The sequence below is a fragment of the Rhinolophus ferrumequinum genome, chromosome 23, assembly GCF_004115265.2.
Source record: "Rhinolophus ferrumequinum isolate MPI-CBG mRhiFer1 chromosome 23, mRhiFer1_v1.p, whole genome shotgun sequence".
Classification (NCBI taxonomy): domain Eukaryota; kingdom Metazoa; phylum Chordata; class Mammalia; order Chiroptera; family Rhinolophidae; genus Rhinolophus; species Rhinolophus ferrumequinum.
The window spans coordinates 36679387-36704272 of NC_046306.1; the positions used below are offsets into that span (position 1 = coordinate 36679387).

The 24886-nt window shown below is 37.2% G+C and overlaps 1 protein-coding gene across 4 annotated transcripts in view; it reads right to left on the bottom strand.

The window, feature by feature from the left end:
- The window catches only part of KIF16B (kinesin family member 16B), a 289212-nt gene that overhangs the window by 27797 nt on the left and 236529 nt on the right, over positions 1-24886 (bottom strand). For 2 of the 4 annotated variants that reach the window (XM_033094521.1, XM_033094522.1), the window contains one exon: positions 11562-11645. The exons of 1 other annotated variant lie outside the window; for it this stretch is intronic. In XM_033094521.1, coding sequence (XP_032950412.1) covers positions 11562-11645 — 84 coding nt within the window. Of the gene's footprint in view, positions 1-10281; positions 10362-11561; positions 11646-24886 lie in introns of all 4 variants that reach the window. One more of the 4 variants, XM_033094523.1, reaches the window with a different exon arrangement.

The following is a 24886-nucleotide window of genomic DNA, read 5'->3' on the forward strand; positions in this document are numbered from 1 at the left end:
CATCATACCACTTAACACTTTTGAGTGATGTACATGATCTCATTTAATCCTCAAGTCAACTCTAGGAAGGTAGTGGTAATTATTTATCCTCATTTTACATATAAGGAAACTGAAGCAGTGACAGTAAATAACTGCAAAGGAGCAGTACCAGGTTTCAAGACCAGGATGATCTGCTCCAAGGTCCACAGTCTTAGCTACCACATTACCTTTTATCCTTCTTAATAATGCTTTAGCTCTCAGATGAAAATTGGGAGAAAGAAAGAAGCGTGGCCTTAGGTTGCTGCATGCTCTAGTACTTTCAAGAAAATTTCCTAGAATTTCTCAAGTTCTTACTTCTAAAGATGGTTGTATTATTCTTGAAAGCTTTGTAGTTTTAGAGGATTTCACTTGTTTTCATTAGTTACTCACTGAAATGATAGACTATTAAGGTGATTAGCAGAAATGTTTCCAAGTAGATGATGATGTTCTCTGAAATTAGTAAACAAAAATGCTCCTCTTATCAATCAACAAAAACTAAACAAAAAACTCATTAATTTGGGGCCAATGTTGGCAGATTTTCTGATAATTCAATGAATAACTCAATGAATGTGAAGCACATGTGCAATATCATGGGAGATTAAGAATTGAATTAGATGTCAATTCTGCTGCCTTCAAGTAGTTAAAAAATACAAGAGGGAAGACTGGAGACATAAACATATCTTTGATACAAGCAAGAAAGTGACAATAGTCTTTTTTTTTTTAAGTTAATTTTCTCTTTTAATAAGAACAAGGAAATTATTAGGGGAAAAACCAAGAATTTTCTTAAAGTATTTGAGAATAAAATTATGTTGTTATTTAGTTTTAGAAAAAAGACATTTTTGAGAGGAAAAAGTCTTCATACTTTAAATTACAATCTGAATTAGGTTTAATCACTGTGAAAATTAGTTTCTCCATCAAAAGATAAATTTTTGTTATTAACATTTTTACTGTGTATAGCTAGGATATTGACTTTGAGGGGCAGATTGCATGTCCTAATCAGGTCAGAGTGGTCAAACATCGCCAGTGGGAGCAAGGACACCAGCTCAGTCTCCTCCAAGGTCCTGTTATTCCTCTTTTATACTTCTATGGGTCCCTGTCTATTTTTCAGTGGTCTGAGGAGCAGAAAAGTTCCCTGATTCAATTCTAGCTGAGTAAGCTGGTTCTCTAAGAGAGTCGCTGCCTCCTGAGTAGAGCTGCCTTAGGGGGCTATGTTGGAAACACAGGAGATGGGGCAGAGTTTCCTGTGCAGTAGTCGTCTTGAGTTCTAGAATGGTGTCCTGCCTAGTTTTGGAAAGGTAAATCTCCCCACTTTCTAAGGTACCTCTGAATTCAAAAAGAATTTCCCCCCAAACTGACTGGTGCCCTCAGGGTCAAAGTTCATCAATTCCTGAGCCAGGACATTGACAACAGTTTTAAAGGAAGTGAATGTGTTGTTTCATGGACATTCTAGAACAGTGCTACTCAAGGTGTGCATTGTGGTTTAGACACTTTTGTTGCAATTTAACACAGTACTTTTATGTCTGTTGATCTACGTCTATTAAAAAAAGAATTGCGCTCATATTTTGTATGACCTTATTTCGTTTTCTCATTTCATGTTTCTAGCAGTTAATTCTCATTCATTTTGCAAAAATACTGATAAATGATGAAGTGTAAATAACTGATCCTTTACCACTGCAGTTTGAGAAGCATATATCCTAGAGATACGCAGTTCAACTCGGGATGTTTAAGGCCTATTATTAATAAATACCATTGCACACTTTACTTATTAGAACTCAATTTGAAATCCATTTGGATATACATATAATATACTATATGTATTTTTATATATGATATTTAAAGTCACAAAAATCTCTTTAAAGATATTCTGGTGGAGTCTTTAGGGTTTTTTTATGGTAAGAATCATGTCGTCTGTAAAAAGTGACAATTTGACTTCTTCATTCCCAATTTGGATGCCTTTTATTTCTTTTTCTTGCTTGATTGCTCTGGCGAGGACTTCTAATACTATGTTGAATACCAGTGGTGACGGGGAGATCCCTGTCTTGTTGCTGATCTTAGAGGGAAAGCTTTCAGTTTTTCACCTTTAAATATGGTATTAGCTGAGGGTTTGTCATATATGGCCTTTTTATGTTGAGGTACTTTCCTTTTATACCCATTTTATTAACTATTTTAATCATAAATGGATACTGTCAAATGCTTTTTCTGCATCTATTGATATGATCAGATGATTTTTATCCTTTATTTTATGTGGTGTATCACATTGATAGATTTGCATATGTTGAACCATCCTTGTGCCCCTAGAATGAACCCCACTTGATCAGGCTGCATAATCTTTTTAATGCATTGTTGTATTTGATTTGCTGGTATTTTGTTTCGGATTTTTATATCCACATTCATCAGAGATTCTGGTCTGTTGTTTTTTGTGTGTTTCCTTATCAGGTTTTGGTATCATGGTAATATTGGCCTCATAAAACAAGTGTAGATGTACTGGCTCTTCTTCAATATTTTTGGAAGAGTTTCTCAAACTCTTCCAAAGGTCAGGTGTTAAATCATTTTTGGATGCTTGGTAGAATTCACTAGTGAAACCAATTGGTTCTGGGCTTTTGCTTTTTGGGAGGTTTTGATGATTGTTTCAACTTCCTTGTTGTTGATTAGTCTATTTAGATTTTCCAGTTCTACATGATTCAGTCTAGGAAGCTTATATATTTTTAAGAACTTGTCCATTTCTTCTAGGTTATTGAATTTGGTGGCATATAGTCTTTCACAGTATTCTTGTATGATCCTTTGTATTTTGTGGTATATATCATAAGTTCTCCTCTTTTGACAATAAACAAATACAGTAAAGCTGCAGGATACGAAACCAATGTACAAAAATCCATTGCATTCCTATATACTAACACTGAAATTTCAGAGAAAGAAAAAAAAAAAGCAATTGCAAAATTTCTTTTGCAATTGCAACTGAGAATACCTAGGAATAAACTGAACAAAGGATATGAAGGACCTATACACCAAAAACTACAAGACATTATTAAAAGAAATTAAAGAAGACACAAACAAATGGAAAGATATCCCATGTCCATGGACTGGAAGAACCAACATAGTTAAAATGACCATATAACCTAAAGCAATATACAGATTTGATGCAATCGCCATCAAAATCCCAATGGCAGAGATGTCATCAAAATGGTGGCATGAAGTGAGCCTCTGGAAATCTCCCCTAGATAACAAATTGAACAACTATAACTCCACAAAGGACTCCCTGCACAGCAGACAGGCAAGACAAAGAGGCTCACTAATGAATTCACCTAAAGGTGGGCAAATTGCTCATGCTGGGGAGGAGGGAAGGGAGAAGTGCGGAGATGGGGCCGTGCAGGCGCAGGACGCAGACCCAGCTCAGTGCTCTGAGCTCGCTGCATCCCAGAACTACCGCAGCTGTGGGAGAGGGAAGCACTCGGACTGCTAGGGCTCCGCTTATGGCCCACAGGGCTGAGGGGACAGCATGTAACATGGCTAAACCCAACGCTCACGGCAGAGACCTTGGAGCAAAGACTGAGGGAAGAAGGCTGAAAATGGTGGTTTAAGCCCTCACTGCCAAGCAGGGAATGGAAGCCTTAGGCACTGAGATTAGTCACCCCCTCCCTACCCTCCCAGAGCTCGCCCCGCCCCCACCTGCCCAGTGCTGGAAGCAGAAGAGTAGCAGTGTCTGATCAAAAGAACAGAATATTTGTAGTTCTGAGAACTGTGATCCACAGACACAGATTCACAGCCCAACTAGTTCCAGCAAAGGGAAGGGAGCTGTGGAAACAGGACCTGCTGTGGTGGTGGTTGCTGCCATTGCTCTGGGCCACCTTTCACAACCTACTCCACTCCTGTCCCCAACTATCTGGGCGGATCCCTGCAGAAGTAAACAGAACTGCTGAAACACACAGGCTCTGAATCTGGTGCAGGAAGAGTTTTGGAACTTCAAAAGCTCTCCGCATCCCCACAGGGTCGCAGCACCCCATGACCCAGGCGAACTGTTAACAGAGGAGAAGTCCGCCTTCCAGGGATTACCCCCATTGTGTGAGAAGCTGGAATAGTGCAGGAAAAACATAACATTACAGTGTGAGAGAGGGAAAAAGGCTGCAGTCGGAGAGAAAATAAAACATTCTACCAACACGTACTGGAAAACAAAAGAGAGACCTCTTCCTATCAACCTGTTGCAGAACCCACTCCTGTAGATGTCTAGGAAGAGAAATAATAAATCATTAATTGCCATGAATAACCAAGGCAACAAGACAGCTCAGAAAGAAAGTGAAAAGTCTCCAGAAAATGAACTTAAAAATATGGAAAATGTAACTTAAATGACAGAGAATTCAAGATTGCAGTTCTGAAAAAACTCAACAAGATGCAAGAAAACACAGAAAGGCAGTTTAATGAACTCAGAAACACAAAGAACAACATGAACATTTTACGAAACAGATTGAAATTTTAAAAAAGAACCAAATAGAATTTCTGGAGATTAAGAACTCAATAGAAGAAATGAAGAATGAAACAGCCAGCTTAGGTAGCAGAGTTGAGCAGATGGAGGAAAGAATCAGTGACATAAAAAATAGAAACCTGGAAATGACATGGATGGAAGAAGAAAGAGGCTTGAGACTTAAAAGAAATGAAAGAAGTCTACAAGAACTTTCTGACTCCATCAGAAAGAGCAATATTAAGAATAATGGGCATAGCAGAAGGAGAAGAAAGAGAGAAGGGAACAGAGAGCATATTCAAACAAATATTTTAATGTTCAACGATATTGCCTTCCAAGGCTGTATTCCTAGATTTTCCTACGAAAAACTAAACAGACCAATCACTAGTAACAAAATTGAATCAGTCATCCAAAACCTTCCCAAAAGCAAAAGTCCAGAACCAGATGGCTTCACTAGTGAATTCTACCAAACCTTCAAAGAGGATCTAATGCCAATCCTGCTCAAACTCTTCCAAAAAATTGAAGAAGAGACAGTACTCCCTACCTCATTTTATGAGGCCAACATTACCCTGATACCAAAACCTGGTAAGGACAACACAAAAAAAGAAAACTACAGATCAATATCCCTGATGAATACAGACGTAAAACTCCTAAACAAAATTCTAGCAAATTGAATGCAACAAAGCATTAAAAAGATTATTCATCATGACCAAGTGGGGTTCATCCCAGGGGCACAAGGATGGTTCAACATACGCAAATCTATCAATGTGATACATCATAAACAAAAATCATATGATTATATGAATTGATGCAGAAAAAGCATTTGACAAGATACAACATCCATTTATGCTTAAAACACTTAATAAAATAGGTAGAGAAGGAAAATACCTGAACATAATAAAGGCCATATATGACAAACCCTCAGCTAATCTCATATTTAACGGTGAAAAACTGAAAGACCTTTGCTCTACGTTCAGTAACATGACAGGGCTTTCCCCTATCACCTCTGCTTTTCAACATAGTGTTGGAAATCCTTGCCAGAGCAATCAGGCAAGAGAAAGAAATAAAAGGTATCCAAATTGGGAATGAATAAGTTAAATTGTCACTCTTTGCAGATGACATGATGCTATATATAGAAAACCCTAAAGACTCTACCAAAAAGCTATTAGAAACAATCAACGAATACAGTAAAGTTGCCGGCTACAAATCAATGTACAAAAGTCCATTGCATTCTTATATACTAACAATGAAATCTCAGAAAAACAAATAAAAAAATTCCTTTTGCAATTGCAACAAAAAGAATACAATAGTTAGGAATAAACTTAACCAAGATGTGAAAGACCTATACGCTGAAAACTATAAAATATTTTAAAAAGAAATTGAAGAAGACACAAATAAATGAAAAGACATTCCGTGCTCATGGATTGGAAGAATTAACATAGTTAAAATGGCCATATTACCCAAAGCAATATACAGATTTAATGCAATCCCCATGAAAATCCCAATGGTGTTTTTTAAAGAAATAGAACAAAAAATCATCAGATTTGTTTGGAACCATGAAAGACCTCGAATAGCCAAAGCAATCTTAAGAAAAAAGAACAATGCTGGAGGTATCACACTCCCTGACTTTCGCTTGTACTACAGGGCAGCAATAATCAAAATAGCATGGTATTGGCAGAAAAACAGACACATAGACCAATGGAATAGAATTGAGAAGCCAGAAATAAAACCACATAAATATGGACAGGTAATTTTTTACAAAGAAGCAAAAAACATGCAATGGAGAAAATACAACAGCCTCTTCAATAAATGGTGCTGGCAGAATTGGAAAGCCATGTGCAAAAGAATGAAACTGGACTGCTATCTGTCACCATGTACCAAAATTAATTCGAAATGGATCAAAGACTTAAGCATAAGACCTGAAACAATAAATGGCATAGAAGAAAACATAGGTACTAAACTTATGGACCTGGGGTTCAAAGAGCATTTTATGAATTTGACTCCAAAGGCAAGGGAAGTAAAAGCTAAAATAAATGAATGGGACTATATCAAACTTAAAAGGTTCTGCACAGCAAAAGAAACCATCGACAAAATAAAGAGGCAACCAACTGAGTGGGAGAAGATTTTTGCAAACAGTGCCTCCTATCAGGGGCTAACATCCAAAATATACAAGGAACTCATGCAACTCAACAACAAAAAAACAAACAACCCAATCGAAAAATGGGCAGAAGACCTGAAGAGATATTTCTCCAAAGAGGTCATACAAATGGCAAATAGACATATGAAAAAATGCTCAACATCACTAATCACCAGAGAAATGTAAATAAAAACCACAATGAGATATCACCTCACCTCAGTTAGAATGACTATCATCAAGACAAATAGTAACGAGTGTTGGAGAGGCTGTGGAGAAAAACGAACCCTCATACACTGTTGGTGGGAATGCAGACTGGTGCAGCCGTTATGGAAGGCAGTGTGGAAGTTCCTCAAAAAATTACGAATAGAATTACCATATGACCCAGAAATCCCTCTCCTGGGTATCTACCCAAAAAATCTGAAAACATTTATACATAAAGACATGTGTGCTCCAATGTTCACTGCAGCTTTGTTTACGGTGGCCAAGACATGGAAACAACCAAAATGTCCTTCGATAGATGAATGGATAAAGGAGTTGTGGTACATATACACAGTGGAATAATATTCAGCTGTAAGATGAAATAGGACCATTTGTGACAACATGGATGGATATTGAGATTATAATGCTAAGCGAAGTAAGTCAGACAGAAAAAGTAGAGAACCATATGATTTCACTGATATGTGGTATATAAACCAAAAACAACAAAAGAACAAGACAAACAAATGAGAAACAAAAACTCATAGACACAGACAATAGTTTAGTGGTTACCAGAAGGTAAGGGGGAAGGGACGGTGGTATAAGAGGGTAAAGGGGTCAAATATGGTGATGGAAGGAGAACTGAATCTGGGTAGTGAACGCACAATGCAATATAAAGATGATGTATTATAGAAATGTACACTTGAAACCTATGTATTATTAACCAATGTCACCCCAATAAATTTAATAAAAAATAAGATATTCTGAGTTTATATTCTTCAATAATTCAGATAGGAAATAAATTTACATAGGAATAATGTGACAGCAAGCATACATATATGCTTCAAACGTAAACAAAGCCATAAGCAATTTAGACTCAACCTCTGATGAGCCATGAAGTAAATATTTAAAAATCAACAATTACAATAAATATCTTTCTTTAAAAAAACATAAGGTTATAATGAAAGGCCATCTCTACAGTCATGGTCAGTTAAGAGGTGAGGAAAAGGAATGCCGTGTTGCTCTACAGTTTCTTCAGTTCTAGGATACTGCTTGGCACAGACTAGGTGCTCAATGACTGCCAAAGGAATAAAGTGTTATTTAAGAATAAATAATCAGGCATTGGATCCTGGTTAACACTGTAGTGATAATGGTGGAAGATGATGTTTCTTCAAAAGAAATGACATTTCTTTACAGAAGACCCAACTCCATTTCAAACTTAGAGTGTACTGATTATTAAGAGAAGGGGCTTGCTCTGAAAGAAACCCTACTATGAACTGAGGCTTTGCCACTTACTAGCTATATGACTTCTTTTGTCCTCCGCAAGACTTAATTTGCTCACCTGTAAAATGGAGATAATAGAGCTCAAGCTAGTGAGGAGAAGCAAATGACATGATACATGAAGCGTTCTGCTCATGCCTGACACTTAGGAAACAAGCAGTAGTATTAAGCGGTGAATATGAATTGCCAAAGTGCCATCATTTTCGACCTACAGCAATGGCAGTTTCTTATGATTCAGCCTAATAGTAATGATATCTGCCTAGTAATAGTAAAAAGCACCTTTCTGCTCAAAATAACTGTCAGAAAGAGATGAATAGATTCTTTTCCTGTTACCCCCACAGCCTCATCTACCAACTTTTGGCTCCTAGGTAAAGTTTGGGTTAAAAGAAGGGATGTATGTTTCAATTTCCTTGCAAGTCACACATGGGGAGTGCTGCTGTCATAATCCTCTGACTTACTGGTGGCAGGGTCTGCCCACAACATGCACAATTACACTGAACTGGTTCCAGCCAGCAATAGGAGGATCTACCCATGTTAGAAATCGTCAAAGATTCCATGGCATGAATCTTTGATTTGAGCATGAGATGCAAATCACTAACAGGCCAGATTCCAGAAAACTGGCTCCAGGTATAAACTGAAGTTGGCCCAATAACTGTGTGGGTGCACCTGATACACGTTTATCAATAAGAGCACTGATAGCCACGTTTATACTCCTCCATTGACGATCAGCATATTCTTACTCCTGCCTTTCATGGTGCAGTATGTCCAAAGCTACAGTCCCTGGGCCCCCACACTGCTACCACCAATACTGCCACACATACAGCTAATATTCCTCTCTCTAATGGAAGAAAATTAATCTCCAAGATACACCATGACAGTTGGAAATTTCTGCTCCTAAAATAATCATTTTTACAAATAATTATTTTAAAAGATTTATATAACTTGGAAAGTGCCAACATGGTGTCTGTGTCTTTAATGTGAAAAACATTTTATACTTTTTGGTGATAAACTCAAACACAAGGTCCAAATCTTGGAAATATTTAATAGGAAGGAAGGTCAAAACACAACTAAATGCTTGCTTAAAACACTGCTTTACACAGCTGACTCAAGGTTAGGAGGTTTATAACATTGCATTTCTGGATTTTAAAATTTGTGACACAGTTCTGAGCACACACTATGCATACTAGTGTGTACCAGTGCAAATGTGTTCTAATGAAACTGTCTGTATTTCTGTGTATCTCTGTGTTTATGTATTAAGTTTTACCTCCAGGTAGTATAACATAGAAATTTAAACATATGTTCTTAGAGGGAAAGAAATGTCTCATTTATATTCCATATAATGCCTAGCACCATCTCCAGCATGTATTAAGAATTCAATAAATGTACATTGAATCAAATCGAACAGGGAGTTCAAGAAAAGTAATTTTGTTAATTTTCACATGAAAATGCTCTAAATGAAACAATGATTTCTGATTTTAGTTTTAAAAAAAAGAAAGTCATAATAGTTGCAGGAAATTAACTCAATAATTTTGGATTAATTTTCCATTAAACTGAGTTATGCTTGCTCCCTGAAAAGAACATTCTAGGATTTAACAGTCAACATTAGATGAAATACATTTAATTTGAAATGTAAGTGCCTATTTCCATGAGGTGTGAAATCCATTTTATATAGGCTTACGCCACAGGTAAATAAGAGGCAACAGAACAGATCCTCGTCTGGGTAGAGACATTAACACAGAATTCTGTTCATCAACAGTTGATGGCTTAGTGGGGCTAAGTGATTAAGTAGGAGATAGTGAAAGAACAAACGTGGGTCCATCTGAAGGTACCAAGAATGAAAGAGTGCCCTGAACTTTGCTCTGACTCTGGAAGCTGGAATGGAAAGACAAGAGTCACCCAAGAGCTGTGCTCACAGATGCACAGCACACAGAATGCCCATCTGTTGTCGCACAGCTGGGCACCACGTGAATTTCATTAGAGCCCTGAGCAGCTAGGAATGACAATAGTCTATTTCTTTAGTTGTTTATAGACTTGGTTTTGTATACTATTATTCTCCGTGTTTCCATTAAAGACAAGTCTAGATCACTGAGGTAGGTAAGGATTAGATAAAGAAAACCATCATTAGTTCTACTGTTATTTTTTAATTTCTTGTATGATACAATCAAACCTTTAAGAGCACTTGATCAAGCAGACTCACCATGATAATCTTTCCCTTGAAGACAAATTCTTCAGTTGGATAATAGGGTCATGCCATCTCATAGGATGATTTTTAGAAGCCTGCAATGACCCATCTGAGGTTTAGTCTTAATAGTTCCAGGACTTAAAATGTGCAACTCTACGGTTTAACTCAAATACATGTAAGCATGGCCACACCCTAAAACTTATGTTTCCTCGGAGCAGTTCCGTATTGAGGATCTCAAAACTCTAAAATGCCCTTCATGGACCACAGTCTCCTGGTCTTCAATTTCTCCATGTCCCTCACTCCACACCCTTTGCTTTCTTTCACTGGACTCTCTAGCCTCTGGCACATTTCCTAATTTTTGGTTCACTGGCATTAAGTGGACACCTTGGATAACCATTTCAAACTGGCTGTCACGGGGACTGAGAATAATACCTAACTTTTACGTAGCACTTCACAATTCAGACAGGGCCCTCTTATTTTAGTTAATCTACAAGAGCTCTGATTATGTCTCTTACAGTAGCAAAGGGGACTTTAAGAAGCCCGCTGAAAGCTTGCTGCCTCAAGATTGTAGTGAGCCATCTGCAACCTTATACTGCTGTCTGCTTCAGTGACTCATAATGTCAAGAGTAGCAACAACCTAGGACGGCCTGTGAATGTGCCTCAGCACACAGACCTGCCACATTAGCATCAGAACCCAACCACGTAAGCAGCTTTATCCTGAAAAGGAATACGAACAATATAAAGCAGTCTATAATGTGCACTGGCAGTGAGGCCTTCAGAAAAACAAGTTGTCCTGAACCAAAGTTCTACATGTAGCTGGCTCAGAAGACTAAGTTAAAATAAACCAAACAAAACCTAACCATGACTAAAATAGATGTGTATATTTTTTCTTCCAACTATTCTGAAAAAGTAACAATGATGCAATACTATAAATCTTCAGTTAATTAATTCATTTTTTTTTTCAGCAAGCTCCATACTCTCATCCTGTGTTACACACCATCTGTCTGTGGTGAATATTTAGTTCTTACCCACAACCTGCTTCCTAACCCTTAGAATAAAAGTATCTCCTTAAAAATCAGAAAAACATTCTGTTAGACCGTAGGGGGATAAGAGCTTGTATTTTAAATAAACTGGTATCATTACTTTATAACCTACTGCTGCCATCTTCTGTATTAATAAAGCAGCACCTTCATATTCATGAACAAGAGCAATAGTGATTAATAGGAATAATTCTCACTGGTCAATCAGATGGCAGATTTTCTATACACAGAGAAAGAAAAGTTTCATTCTGTTACCTCTAAGTGGCTCCGCCTCTCAGCAATCACACGTTCATCCTTATTTCCAAATAGTTTCTTTGGAGGGAATTCAAGGGTAGCAAGCTGAAATACATATTTTATAGGAGATGTGTTAATATTACATCTATGATCACTGAGATATTATTAATCTATTATTTGGACTCTCTATTATGGGGCAAAAAGAGAAAGGGGTTGAAATTTTAAAGATAGTAGAAGTCCTGCCTTCCTTTGTCACCAACCTTGAACAGATCAGGCAAGATTCCACAATGGTCAAATGAGAAGGTAGTACAATGGGAACTCAAAGGAAGGACAGACAAAAATCTCAATACTTTGTCTCAGACACCATTAGACTTTTGACCAGATAGCGTTTCACAATTTTTCATTTTTAAAACACAAGTTTGTTTTTCGTTTACCCCTACTTTTACTAGAATTCAATTATTTTTGTGTCAAGAATTGGGAAACTCAACTTGCACACTACCTGAATATTGTAAAATAGTTCTTAGACCATTGCTAAGAATCTTTAAACATTCCATATTGCCTTTTTTCCCAACTGCTACGGCAAATAAAAACTGCCCGTGTGAAAAGAGGACTTCTCTTTGAATCTTATTGAATATTTTCACCTCGTTTCCAAGAGAATAAAGGTTCAGAATTTGTTTTAGCTAGGTCTTGTAATTTCATAGTTATTTTCCTTATGATTTTTTTGGAGGTATAAAAATCATAATAAAAAGATAAGTTTTATTACAGACTCCGAGGCAAGAAAGACTCTATAATCTGGTAAAAACAAACAAACAAACAAACAAACAAAAAAACCTGACCAGCTAGTATTGCTTTGGTTGAATGTATGCTATGCAGCATTAATTGCTTGTGTTCACGGAATTCACTATTTCCTTCCTTCCTCACCTTGTGGGGTTCAGACAAATTGAGAGGCCAATGAAGCATTATCAAGAAAAAAATTAACATTTCTCCCACAATGTAGGTCACAATATTCCACAAAATTCCTATTTTATACATATGCAAATTCCCTAGTTGATTTAAATTTATATTGCCACAGTAGGAGTCCAAAAATAAGCATCTGTACATATAGTACTTTAAAAACTTAGTATCAAAGTAGAATATATATATACAGAAAAATGCAGATATCGTAAGTAAACAACTTGGTGAATTTTCAACATCTCAACACACTGTAACCATCACCCAGATGGAGAAACAACATACTCAGCACCCAAGGAACCCCCAAATCCTCCCTTCCAATTGTTCCCTCCCACCTCATACAAAGGTTGACTGATTTCTAAGAGCTTAGCGTTTTCTATTTTTGAATTTCATGTAAATGGTATTATACAGCATTAACTTTCATGTGTCTATCTTTATTGCTCTACCTCATGTTTGTAAGATCTGTGTTGTTATGTGTAACAAGTTTGCTCATTCTATGCCTGTACAGTATTCCATCGCGTGAGCATTCCACCGTATTTATTTGGTTATTTTATTCATTTATTTATTTACTGAGCTTTGGGTTAGTCTCCAGTTTTCAGCCATTAGGAACTGTGCTGCTATGAACATTTTCCTATAATCTTCTGATGAACATACATAGGGATTTCTGTTGGTCATACTCTTAGCAATACAAATGCTGGGTCATATGGTATGCAGGTGTTCGGTTGTACTTCAAATTATCAAGTTTTCCACAGTGGTTTTACTAACTGATACTCCTACCAGCAGTGACTGAGGTCCAGTTGCTCCAGTTCCTCACCAGTACTTAGCACTGCGGTCTTTCTGACCTTAGCAATTCTGGTGGGTATGCAGTGATTGCTACTGTGGTTCAAATTTGCTTTACTCTAATGACTAATGATGCTGAGCATCTTTATCCATGCTCACTGACCATCTGGTTAGTCATTTTGGGAAAGTGTCTGTTCAACTCTTGACCATTTTTTATTAGGTATCTGACTTTTTCTTATTAAGAGTAATTCTCCCTTTGATCTCTGTTCAAGGTGGTTTTGATGACTTCGTAGTCCTTTTTTTAAAGGTAACTGAGGTCAGGCTGATTTTGCTTCTTTCATCCTTGAGTGCTCTTTCTACCAAAGCAGAGAAACCTTGGGTAATGCGGTGTAGCACGTCTTCTCTTCCTTTTCTCACCAGTGTTCCAATTTTGTTGCTGACATTCAACTTTAAAATCAGTTCAAGGTAAAGTAAAAGACCATAGACAGTGAGGTTAAGATAGACCCAGTATGAATCTGGAATTGACTGTTAACTACCTAACTAGCTGTGTTTCTCTGAGCCTGAGTAATCTCTGTTGGGGGGAAAAAAAAAGCAAACAATAAACTTTATCAGGCTTCTGTGAAGATTTAATGAAGTAATGCTAAATGGACCTTAGCTACCATTATTATTTGTTAGAGATTTAGTAATTACTAAGAAAGCAGCATGCCTCACTCTGTTGTACCCTCTCCCCCTCCCTGGACTGGTGATGTGGCTTCAAGGAGCAGAGTTTCTGCAACCCTGACCTCACTGGCACAAACACACCTCCCATATGTTGCAGCTTAGAGAAGATAGGTACACCAGAGCTTGGCTTTTGGGCTTCATCCAGCTTCAATTTCATCTTGTACAAATGTTTTCTCCCCCTCAATTCAGTGATGCTGAAAGCTTGGCAAGTATGCTTTGGCAGTTGGTTGTTTTGTCATTTTCTTATGTGGCTGATGAGGTGATGTGGTTTCTGTCAGGGGAAATTTATAGTCACACTTGCACGCTCAATCAGAAATGGTACACTAAAAGGACTTCAGCTTGCTGAACCAGGTGGGAACCAAGCATTTAAATGTCCTTGTAGTCAACAGCAGTGCTGATGGAGGCCAATATTTTATGCTATTAATATCCTCCCTGTGAAATAACTATGTATAAATTACGTGTAATACTGTTGTTCAGATTTTAGGAAGAAAAGGGCAACATTAAATGACGTTTAGGCACGCAATCATAGGACTCCAATATTCATCCATCTAACTTTAGAGACAAAGAAACACAGACCCAGCGTTAAGTGACTTAGAAAGGTTCAGAGTCATGGATGGGATGGCAGAGTCAGGATGAGGAATCAGGACTGACTCTAGGATTTTTGTAATAATGCTCGAAAGGATGTCTGCAGTGTACCAAAGAACCCCTTCTGAAGACCTTGAAATCTAGGATTCAGATGAAAGAAAAGTGTATTAAATCACAAAAATGATGTATAGCTGCTAGGCAGTGATCAACAGTTCCAACAAGAGCTGTTAACAGAACCTCACCTGAACCCGACAAGAAACAGGAAAGTGACAGGGGTCAGCAAGAGCAGTGGGAATACCAGGAAAGGAGATGGGTCTGGAGGCAGGCTCCCCAGAAGTCTGCCCTTGAACATATAGGATTAATTCCTATGATCTTATACTTCTCATAATAAAACAAGTATCTATCTTTAGACATAGTTGGAGGGTTGGAGGGAGGGAGAAAAAAATAGAAGCAGAAGTTCCAATGTGATTCATGATAGAAATGCATGCTACTGGGTCCATGTCCTATTGGTGGGGCTGGAGACACGAATGAATGGAAGTAGAAAGGCAAGACCATGAGGCAAAGTATTAAAAATATATATATATATATATATGGCCTCCATTAAAGTAATTATATTTACATCAGAAATAGCTTTCCAACTCTATTCTTTCTGAGAAAATGAAAACTACCTACATTTCTCCTTTTTAGAGAATCTTAACAGTGCTATCTATAAGCTCTTAGGTTGAACAAGGTGAAATTGATAATTTTGTAAGTTAAAAATGGTTGACTATCAGTAATTTCATCTGGTTAAGCCTTGTAAAAAACTGACATTTTTAAGTGGCCACTAGGGAAAAGGTACATTTCTACCTGCTCTACATGTCAAGTGTAAATATTCTCATTTAATGGATTATTAGTTGGCTATATCTAAACCAACATACCTTCATAAAAATATTTCCTAGAATGCACTCAAAAATATAAAACTAGCAATATATTAAAAATATATATATGACACTGAAATAGCTAAGGAGTTGGGAATTCAGGAGATGTAGCACACGAAGCCAGAAAGGGACCAACTGTTGCTGACATAGAACAGAGTCAAACTCAGCCATCCGAATCAGCCCATCTTCCACAAAGAAAAAAACAACATCATTATCTTTACTTGAATTAGGGGAAAGAAGGCAGGAACTGCTGCTTCATTCTTAAAATAGTAATATTATAAAAATCCTTAGAAGAGCTTAGAAACCTGGGGTAGAAAACAGACCTGAACTTTTCCTCTCCACAAGTGCAAAGAAACAGCTTCATTTATTTTAAAACAGACAGTAAAAGAAATCCTCTAAAGGTTTCATTTCTGGATTGTGAATTATTTAAACTGTCCAAATATTTTTAAAAAATGGACAATTTACCAAAATCGGAAAAACCACTGGTCAGGACAAATAATGGGCCTAGAGAGTAAAAAACAAACAAACAACAACAAAAAACTCTTACATTTTGCTGAAAGTGTTCCTCTCTGAAAAGTAATATTTCCAACAAATTAAGAATAAATACAAGAGAGATGCTCAGAGAGAGGGTGATTCAGAATTGCCCCGACTTCCCCACTCATGTCCTACATATATCAACATCTTTTGTTTATTTGCTTGGTTGGTTTTTCATGTTAAACAGAAAATCTGGAACAAAACCAATTATATTATCTGGACATTTTCATTTCTTCTCAGGTTCTTTATATTTACAAATTTTCATTTTTACAGCCTCATTTTTTAATCTAGCAGATGGTCTAGATTTGATTTCCATGGGAAGTATTGTCAGGAACAGTAAACGGCAATCTGTAGGTAGAAGACAGACTCCTCTTTGATTTCCTTTGTGGCTTCTAACAAAGGAAATACAGTGGTCTACATTTCTAAAAATTAAAGTTCCTGATGTTCTATATTCCTTGCAATAACTAAATTCTAAAGTGGCTCAGATAAATCTTCTTGATTCACATAAAATTATCAAGAAACTTAGGATTCAGTAATGAGGGGAAAATAATTTTCTTTCTTTGTATAAGATTTTATTTTCATAAAGAGTAAGCACCACACTTCCCCCTATAACTTTCATAGAGTCAAATGTTCAAAAGTGTGATTTAACAAAAATAATCTTTCCACAAACTATAAAGTTTGATGGAACTGTTCTGGTTACGATAGTAGAGGTTTCACTGCTCCTCCCACCTCCTTCAAAAGCACCACCAGCAACAAAAGAGATAAAAGCCAAAGCAAACACTCTATCTCCAAACCAGGAAAGCAGCACAGGCCCCCATCATAGGCCAGGCAGCACCCAGGAAGGCACTGTGGGGAGGGGATGAGACGGGGGCTTCTGAGAGCCTCCCTTACCTCACCTCCAGACCGTGGCACCATGAGCTGTCCACCAAAGTCAGCATGCAAACTCTCAGATATTCCACTGTGATGCAATGTGCGGACAAGGAAAAGGTAGGGGGCACCTGCAGCCAAGAGGAAGGCATGAGGAGGCTCCGGGAGGAAGAACCGGAGAAGCTCACAGTGTTAGAGGGAGAAAAGGTCAGAGGGCAAACGTTAGGTTTTATGGCCATAGCCAGTTCAGCCCTTGTGCACACCAAAAGGTGAGAGAGTGTGTCTGTCTCAAAATGAAGGGAAAACATTGGTGGGAAAAAAAAAAAATCAGAAAAATTCCAGGCAAAAGTTTAGGCATGTAGCAACTTGCTGACGTTCCTCCTCCACAGTATCTTTCCCTCCGTGGCCCCATGCCACGCTGGTATTTTCCCCTCAACAATTAGTCCACTTCGCTTTAAGATGAGAAATAATTGGAAGAAACCAAAACTGGAACTTGAATAAAGGGGTTGGGTAAGAAGATGTTGAATCAAACAGAAGCAAAGGCAGATAAAGAACATATACCACAAGAAGGATTGGCCAAAGACAGCCAAGCAGAATTCAGACAAGAAATTATTCACAGGAACCACAAAAATCATCTCTAAAAAAGAGGTAAAAGAAATAAGTGATACACAGGTTGAAAAAAGAGACTACAAGTGGAAAGGGGGTAGACAAGAGAGCCAGCTCTTAGAGAAATGGCTGATTCTAGTACTGTGACCTGTGTATCGAAAATAAGCCTAAAGCATCTTGTGGTGCCAGGACGTCAGGAAGTACTCAAAAACAACTGCACAGTGATAGGAGTGTTGTGGAGGAACACAGCTGCCAACTGAAAGAGCTCCTAATGGCCAACCTATGAAAAATTTGAAAAACAAAATTGGGCCAGCCCGGTGGCTCAGGTGGTTGGCGTGCCCTGCTGCTAATGCCGCCGAGGTCGCTGCTTCAATTGCCACATGGGCCAGTGAGCTGCGCCCTCTACAGCTAAGATTGTGAACAACAGCTGTCCCTGGAGCTGGGCTGCTGTGAGCAAGCAGCCCGAGGATGGCGAAAGCGGCAGCGAGCTGCCATGAGTGGCAGTGGCCGGCAGCCATCGTGAGCGGCTGGCAACCGGCGAGAGCTGCCATGAGCTGCTGTGAGCGGCTGACAGACGACCGGCGACCAACTGCCTCATCGGGGGAGGGGGGGCGAAGCGCAAGGCTCACAACACCAGCAGGGGCCAGGGGTCTATGTGCTACCCAACTAGACTGAGAAACAACGGCTTGAACCGGAGTGGGGGTGGGGGACGAAGGGGGAAAAAATTTAAAAAAATAATATTGGCTTATAACCCAAAACATAATGAAGGATAAACAGTCAAATAAATAAATAAATGAGGAAGAACAGACAAGCCTCCCAAGCCGAAAAATCCCAAATAATTGATGTAGATACTTCATCCTCAAGGAAGTCAAACATGTATCTCCCCATTACTAAAATGTGTGCTGTGCACAGTGACTTCCTTCCAAAGAGCACAGGGGAAACTGAATAAATATCCAATGGAGAAACCTGAGCCAGGTGATCAAGGTCAGTATCAACAATGATAAGTCATACTGATACTCCATGTATCCTTTATATGATGTGATAAGAATAGCACTTTATTTACTTCTGTGGTTTTCCTCCTTGAAACCCATAACTCTAATCTTATCACAAGAAAAATGTCACATAAATCGCTACTGGGGACATTTTATAAAATACCTGACCATCATTTCTCAAAACTGTCAAGGTCATCAAAAATAAGGAAAGCATGAGGAACTGTCACAGCCAAGAGGAACCTAAGGAGACATAATAACTAAATGTAATGTGGTATCCTGGATGGGATCCTGGAACAAAGGACATTCGGGGAAAACTAAGGAAATCTCAAAAATATACTTTACTTACTAATATATCAACATTGGTTCACAATAATGCTGCAATCACTGTGACAAATATACTATACTAATATAAATTATTAAAAATAGAGGAAACTGGGTATGGGGTATACAAAAAATCTCTGAGCTAACTTCACATTTTTTTCTGTAAATGTAAAACTATACAAATAGAACTCCTGGTTTCTGATCCAATACTTAAGGAGCTCAGAAGCCATCATTCCTGTCTTCATCACAAAAAAAAAAAAAAAAATGCTGAACAAACTGAAATTCAACAACTCTTCTTAGATCCATCAAAGAGTTGAGGTCACAGGGCAAACTACTGTCCCCAAATCAGAAAGACAGACACACAGAGAGAGAATCACAGCTTAGCCAGCATGGAAGCCCGAAGCTGGAATAAGTATGGGTTGGAAGACGAGGAAGACTTTAAATTGCACTTGAACTACTGGAGGCTTAGTGTAGACCAGCATGGCAGTTAAAAGCTTGGGGTTTGGGGTTAACGTGGGGGTGGTCTCCACACTTTCCTGAGTTTTACCTCCAGGAGTTCTGCCTGTTTCTCACTGTGAAGATGGGAGAAAAATCCCCTCAGTTCTGGCAGGAGGAGAAAGGAACCATTCTGAAATATACCCAGAGCTCTCTGTTCCCCTTAACAAGGTCTGCCCTCAAGGGAAACTCTTGTACCAAAACCTACCCACCTTGGGTTTTACCAAAGTCTGATCTACCTGAGGGAAGTGAAATGTCCCACTGGGGCTCACTAAAAGACTGAGACCTAATCAATCGTTGGTCTACAGAGCACTTCACCTCCCCCCACCTCCCACCGCCACCTCACTAGGGTTCCTGTGTAACAGCTAAAAGAACAGCAAGCCTCAGGCTATTTAAGAAGTATCGAGGAAAACCCCAAAACAAGGGAGACCAAAACAAAAGCACTAGAGGAAATTTTAGCCTCTGACACCATACCTACAGCAAACAGCAAATACAGCCTGTATTCTAGCCAGGTAAACATAATAACTCATACTAAAGACCTATATACCTCAATTCCTTTCACCCAATACATCACGTCCAGCTTTCAACAATAAATTACAAGGCATGCTGAAAGGCAAAAAATACAGTCTAAAACTATTCTAAAATGAACAAACTTGATTGAAAAAAGAAAAATCAATACCACCACACCATCCACCCCATCGCTTCCCTCAATCTACTAAAAAAAAATTAAGCCAAAAGAACACAAGAAAAAAAAAGGAAGAAACAAAAACAGTATTGGAATGAAAATCCCAGAAGGAACACAAGCAGAATGAACACAATAAAAACATAGATTAGCATAAAGTATACAGTGTACAGAAAATAACAATGCAAAATGAAATGTGCTAAGAAAAAGAAAATGTGACCCAAGATGTTTATAACTAGCCAATGTGTTTTTCAAGTGTGTAGGCAACAGACAGAAATTCTCACACAGGTAAGAACACAAATGAAACACATCAAGATGCATCTTTCAAAAGCATCCTGGATGACCAAAAAACCCAACAAAGAGACAGCATAACATAGTGATCTCGAGAATGAAGAAGCCATGGCAAAGTAAATACTGCCTCTATTTAAATTTACAACTAAGATGGAATTATGTCTAATTTATGCATATAAGATTGTGAATGTTACGTATCTTAAAAATGTAAATATAAAATAGTATCAATTAATAATTTGGGAGATGGGAGTAAGCAAAGTGTGCTAATATTACTTTGTGAGAATAGACAATTTATCATTTATAAAACGGAAATATAATTGATAATTTATAAAACCATATTCGAAAACAAGCAACTAAAATTTTAAGGTTTTTTATAATCTTTTTTCTTAAAGTCATGTATTTTAGAAAATTTAACATAGCTTGTGGTGAAGAAACACTTAATTTGAAGTTCAACAATTTCTTCAGTTTTACTATGTTTTATTTCACTTCTGTTACATTCAAGTAAAATTAAATTTACTTTTTTGTAATTAAAAACAGCATATCTAGAATGAACACAATGTTATAGTTACTTCATTCTTTCTTTCTATTATTTTTCTCATTTAATATTTTTTATCAATCTACATATCCATCCTTCTACATGTGCCTATTCACTTAAGAATTTAAAATAATGTCCATTAAATGGTAACCTTAATTACATTTAGAGAATGATTTTGGGTAATCTGTTGCTTTCTTGTATTATGTGTAATTTTTATAAATGAGTATGCATCACTTTTGAAACAATAAAAAAGTGATTATTCGTTTTACAAATTTAATGGAACAGTTAAATTAACACCATATATCTTTTTTCTTTTAATAACCTGGGATATGGAGCAATCAGATTTCAAGTCTCAGCTCAGCAAAGAGCTGGTTGTATAATCTTGAACAATAAATAAAACCTCTCTAGTATCTAGTTTTATTCTCTGTTAAAATGAAGTTGAACTAAAGTGTTTAAGTTTCTTTTCAGCTCTGAAATTCTATAACTTGGGTACTGATGATTAAAATCTCGCTATGCTGAATTAGAAGTAGCACTTCAGATATCATGGAGATATTTTACCTATTATCTTGGCGATATTGCTTTTGAGGAGTGTACCTTACTTCCTGCAAAATCTTTATAGCATTCTTATTCGAAGTAAGGCAAAAATGTAGAAAGGGAAAATAGAGCCCAAAACAACAATGAAACATTAACTTTCAAGAGGCTGTAGAATAGAAAAAGGACAAACACAAACGGGAATGCAGTATACGTGAGAAAACCCTTCAAATGATATTTTTTCCTGCTATAGCCATTATCTTTACAGCAGGAGTGGGAAATGATGCAAAGATATTCGAGCTCTTATGGGAAAACTGTACATTAAAATTAAAAAAGATGACTGAGGTCAAATAAATTGGATATTTGTGGGAGACAAGATAGGCCCAGAGAACACTGGAAGAAAATTTAACAAAAGCCCCATGGTCTACTTTCTATAATTATGAAATTTGATTTTGCAGACTAAAACATAGAAAACAAACAAATGAGGATTAAAATAGCACATGTTTTTGGCCTAAGAGAAACATAATGACAAGCTTGTTCTGCAAATCAGTAAATAAAACACATTCTACAAACAAAGAACAGAAATGGCTTTTAGCCATTAGAAAAATGAAATAAAGAATTTTGAAGCTACTGATTTCCAATGAAATTTAGTTTTCAGTGCCTGTGAAATCTAAAAACCCAAATTATTAACTTAATTTTGAGTATTCAATCAACAAGCCTCTAATTTTTAGGTTGAACAATAGATCTATATGAAGAATTATCAACAGATAAGAGAATTAGTAGTTGCTCTTAACTAGCACAGTCATTTTATGGAATAATTTGTGAATCTCAGTTATGGGAAAATGAAAGCAATGAGTATCCATCCATTCATCCACCAAATTAGCTACCTATACGTGTATTAGAAATATAGTCAGCATTCTCTGTTGCTTTGTAATATTTCTTAATGATCTTAATGAGCTCCGAGTGAAATTGTCATCTACAAGTTGGTTTTTCCCTTCCTGATTCTCAGTGAACTGACATAGCCCAATTATCTTCTAAGAACCATCATGCTCAAATACCGATGTCAATGTTTATTACATTATAATAAGATAGGTCAGCCAGTCTGCTGCCATCAAAAAATATAAATTAATTGTACTGGATATGTTTGCTTTTATTAGAAGACTTTCTCTCTTGGTCAAGTCCACTTTTTAGGTTAGACAGGCCCCATATTAAGTCCAGGTGGTCATAGAGGCAACAAGACTGCACAGGTTTTGATAAATAGCATCATTATTCCTTTGAATATAAATAATGACAGACCTCATATAGAAAAGAAATAAAAATAGCAATAAAAAGTCTTGCCTGTCTTTTATGATTTTGTAACAATTAAGCAGCTAAAACTGGATTATAAATCACTGAAAGAAAACTGAGAACAACTAATAAAGTATAGAATCTTTACTAATGAAAACATTTGACTTCTCTTACCAACTACCAAAAGTGTACTTTATTATCATTCCTCATTTACAAGGCATTTTCTTTACTCATGTAAAACTTGGCTACCTAACTAGTAGCCAATTTTTAAAGAGTAGAGGGAAAAATTCTACATGGAACTTCCAATTGGTCAAATCCGCTATAACCTATCTTTTGCAAGTAGAAGTACCTACATGATAACCGGCAGCGTTTTAAATATCCACACCCCGCAAGTTTGTGGCTGTAAATTTTAGCCACTCTAGCTTCTGAGAAATGCAAATAATGAAAACTCATTAAAGGGCAGCCATAATTCTCACAGCTGACTAGATGGAAGCAATTCTGACTACTCAAAATTAATAGCAGCTCCCAAAGCCTTAGAAGAACAGCTGTCACTGAGAAATACACTCACAAATAAGCAATTCTCCAAATTTGATTTGTTAGAGGCATGAAGCAGCAACTCTTCAGGACAACTTAGGTGGATTATACCTTAGGAGGTATACCTTTATATCTCCGGTATAATAACTTGAGCATACCACACAATACTTATGAACACCTACTGGATGTCTAGCCCAGAGCTTGGCACATACTAGACTCTTATTAAATATCTGCTGAATGAATAAGCAAGGCAGAATTCTTTGCTAGTGGTCCATGTGGAGCAGCCAGCAATTACAACTAGGTCAGACCATTAACAGAAGCTGCTATCCTTTTGTTACTGAAGTGCTACTGTTTTTCTTCGAAAACAAGACCTAGCCAGACCATCAGTTCTAACGAATATTTTGGAGCAAAAATTAATATAAGACCCGGTATTATATTATACCTGGTCTTATATCAGAGCCAGTATTATTATATTAATATTATATTATATTATAATTATACCAGGTCTTATATTAAAATAAGACTGGGTCTTATATTAATTTTTGCTCCAAAAGACACATTAGAGCTGATGGTCCCACTAGGTCTTATTTTTGGGGAAACACGGTAGAACTTGGAGTTATGATAGGTATAAAAACCACAGTTGGAAATATAGTTAAGATCGCACTGACCTCATTTTATTTGGTATAAAGATTGTAACTTCTCCACATAAAATCTCACTCCTCTCAAAACCAGGGTCAATTTTATTTAGGTATGAGCCAGTGAAGAGATTGGAAGGCATTCATATATGTTGCCACAATTTTTAAAAGTGACGAAAATTTCAGATCTGTGAGAATTTAATATCGCATTTTTAAGAATAATTATGAAACTGAACTAATTCAAATGCTTGTGTGTCCCATCTCTTACTATGATGTTAATTGTCTCTTTTAGATACTGAGACATGACAGGAACCTGTCATTGTCATGACATTCAATAGAAGGAACCCAATACTTAGTTATCATCCATGGAGTTTTGCTATTCAGCAGATTTTTATAGGGAACAGATTTTCTTCTCTTTGGTCTCACTTGGAGCACTCTGAATAGTCCCCCTTCTTGAATGAAGTCATGGACAGGGAGACTTAGGACACAGAAGAAGGACCAGGGCTTAGGAGACATGAACCTTGCATTTGGCCTAAGTCTTGATGTGACTTTGAACAGAACTCTCTGGGTATTTGATTCCTCATCTCCTAAACAAAAAAGTGGACTACACAATCTTTAAGTACTTATGTTTAGGGTTTCCAGGCAGGAATTCCTTCCCACCCATTCTCGGGAATTTTTTTCACTTTCCTGTTCCCGAATCCCGAGAAAAGTTGGTCGGAAAATCAGGAAAATTGGCTCCTTGAAACCCATAATGGGAAATAAATGTACTACTCACAGTGTATCTCTTAGACATTTTTCCTATTTATCGCTATCTAAAGTTACATTGTGTTACTATGTTACATGCCATCAGACATGCATGTGCGACACCAGTATCAGGTATCACATGACCAGCTAATTTTAGCTCTTGTAAATTGAGCATATTTGATCACGGAGAACAGAAAACAGTTTGTAAGAGAAATATTTATTTTCACAGCCCAGGATTTGACTGTAAAGTCATCTTCAGGTGAATAACTAAGGAAATCTAAGGTAGTTTATCTTAACATGACATTGTAGTCAACTTCCGCGTTGTGAAAATAAATATTT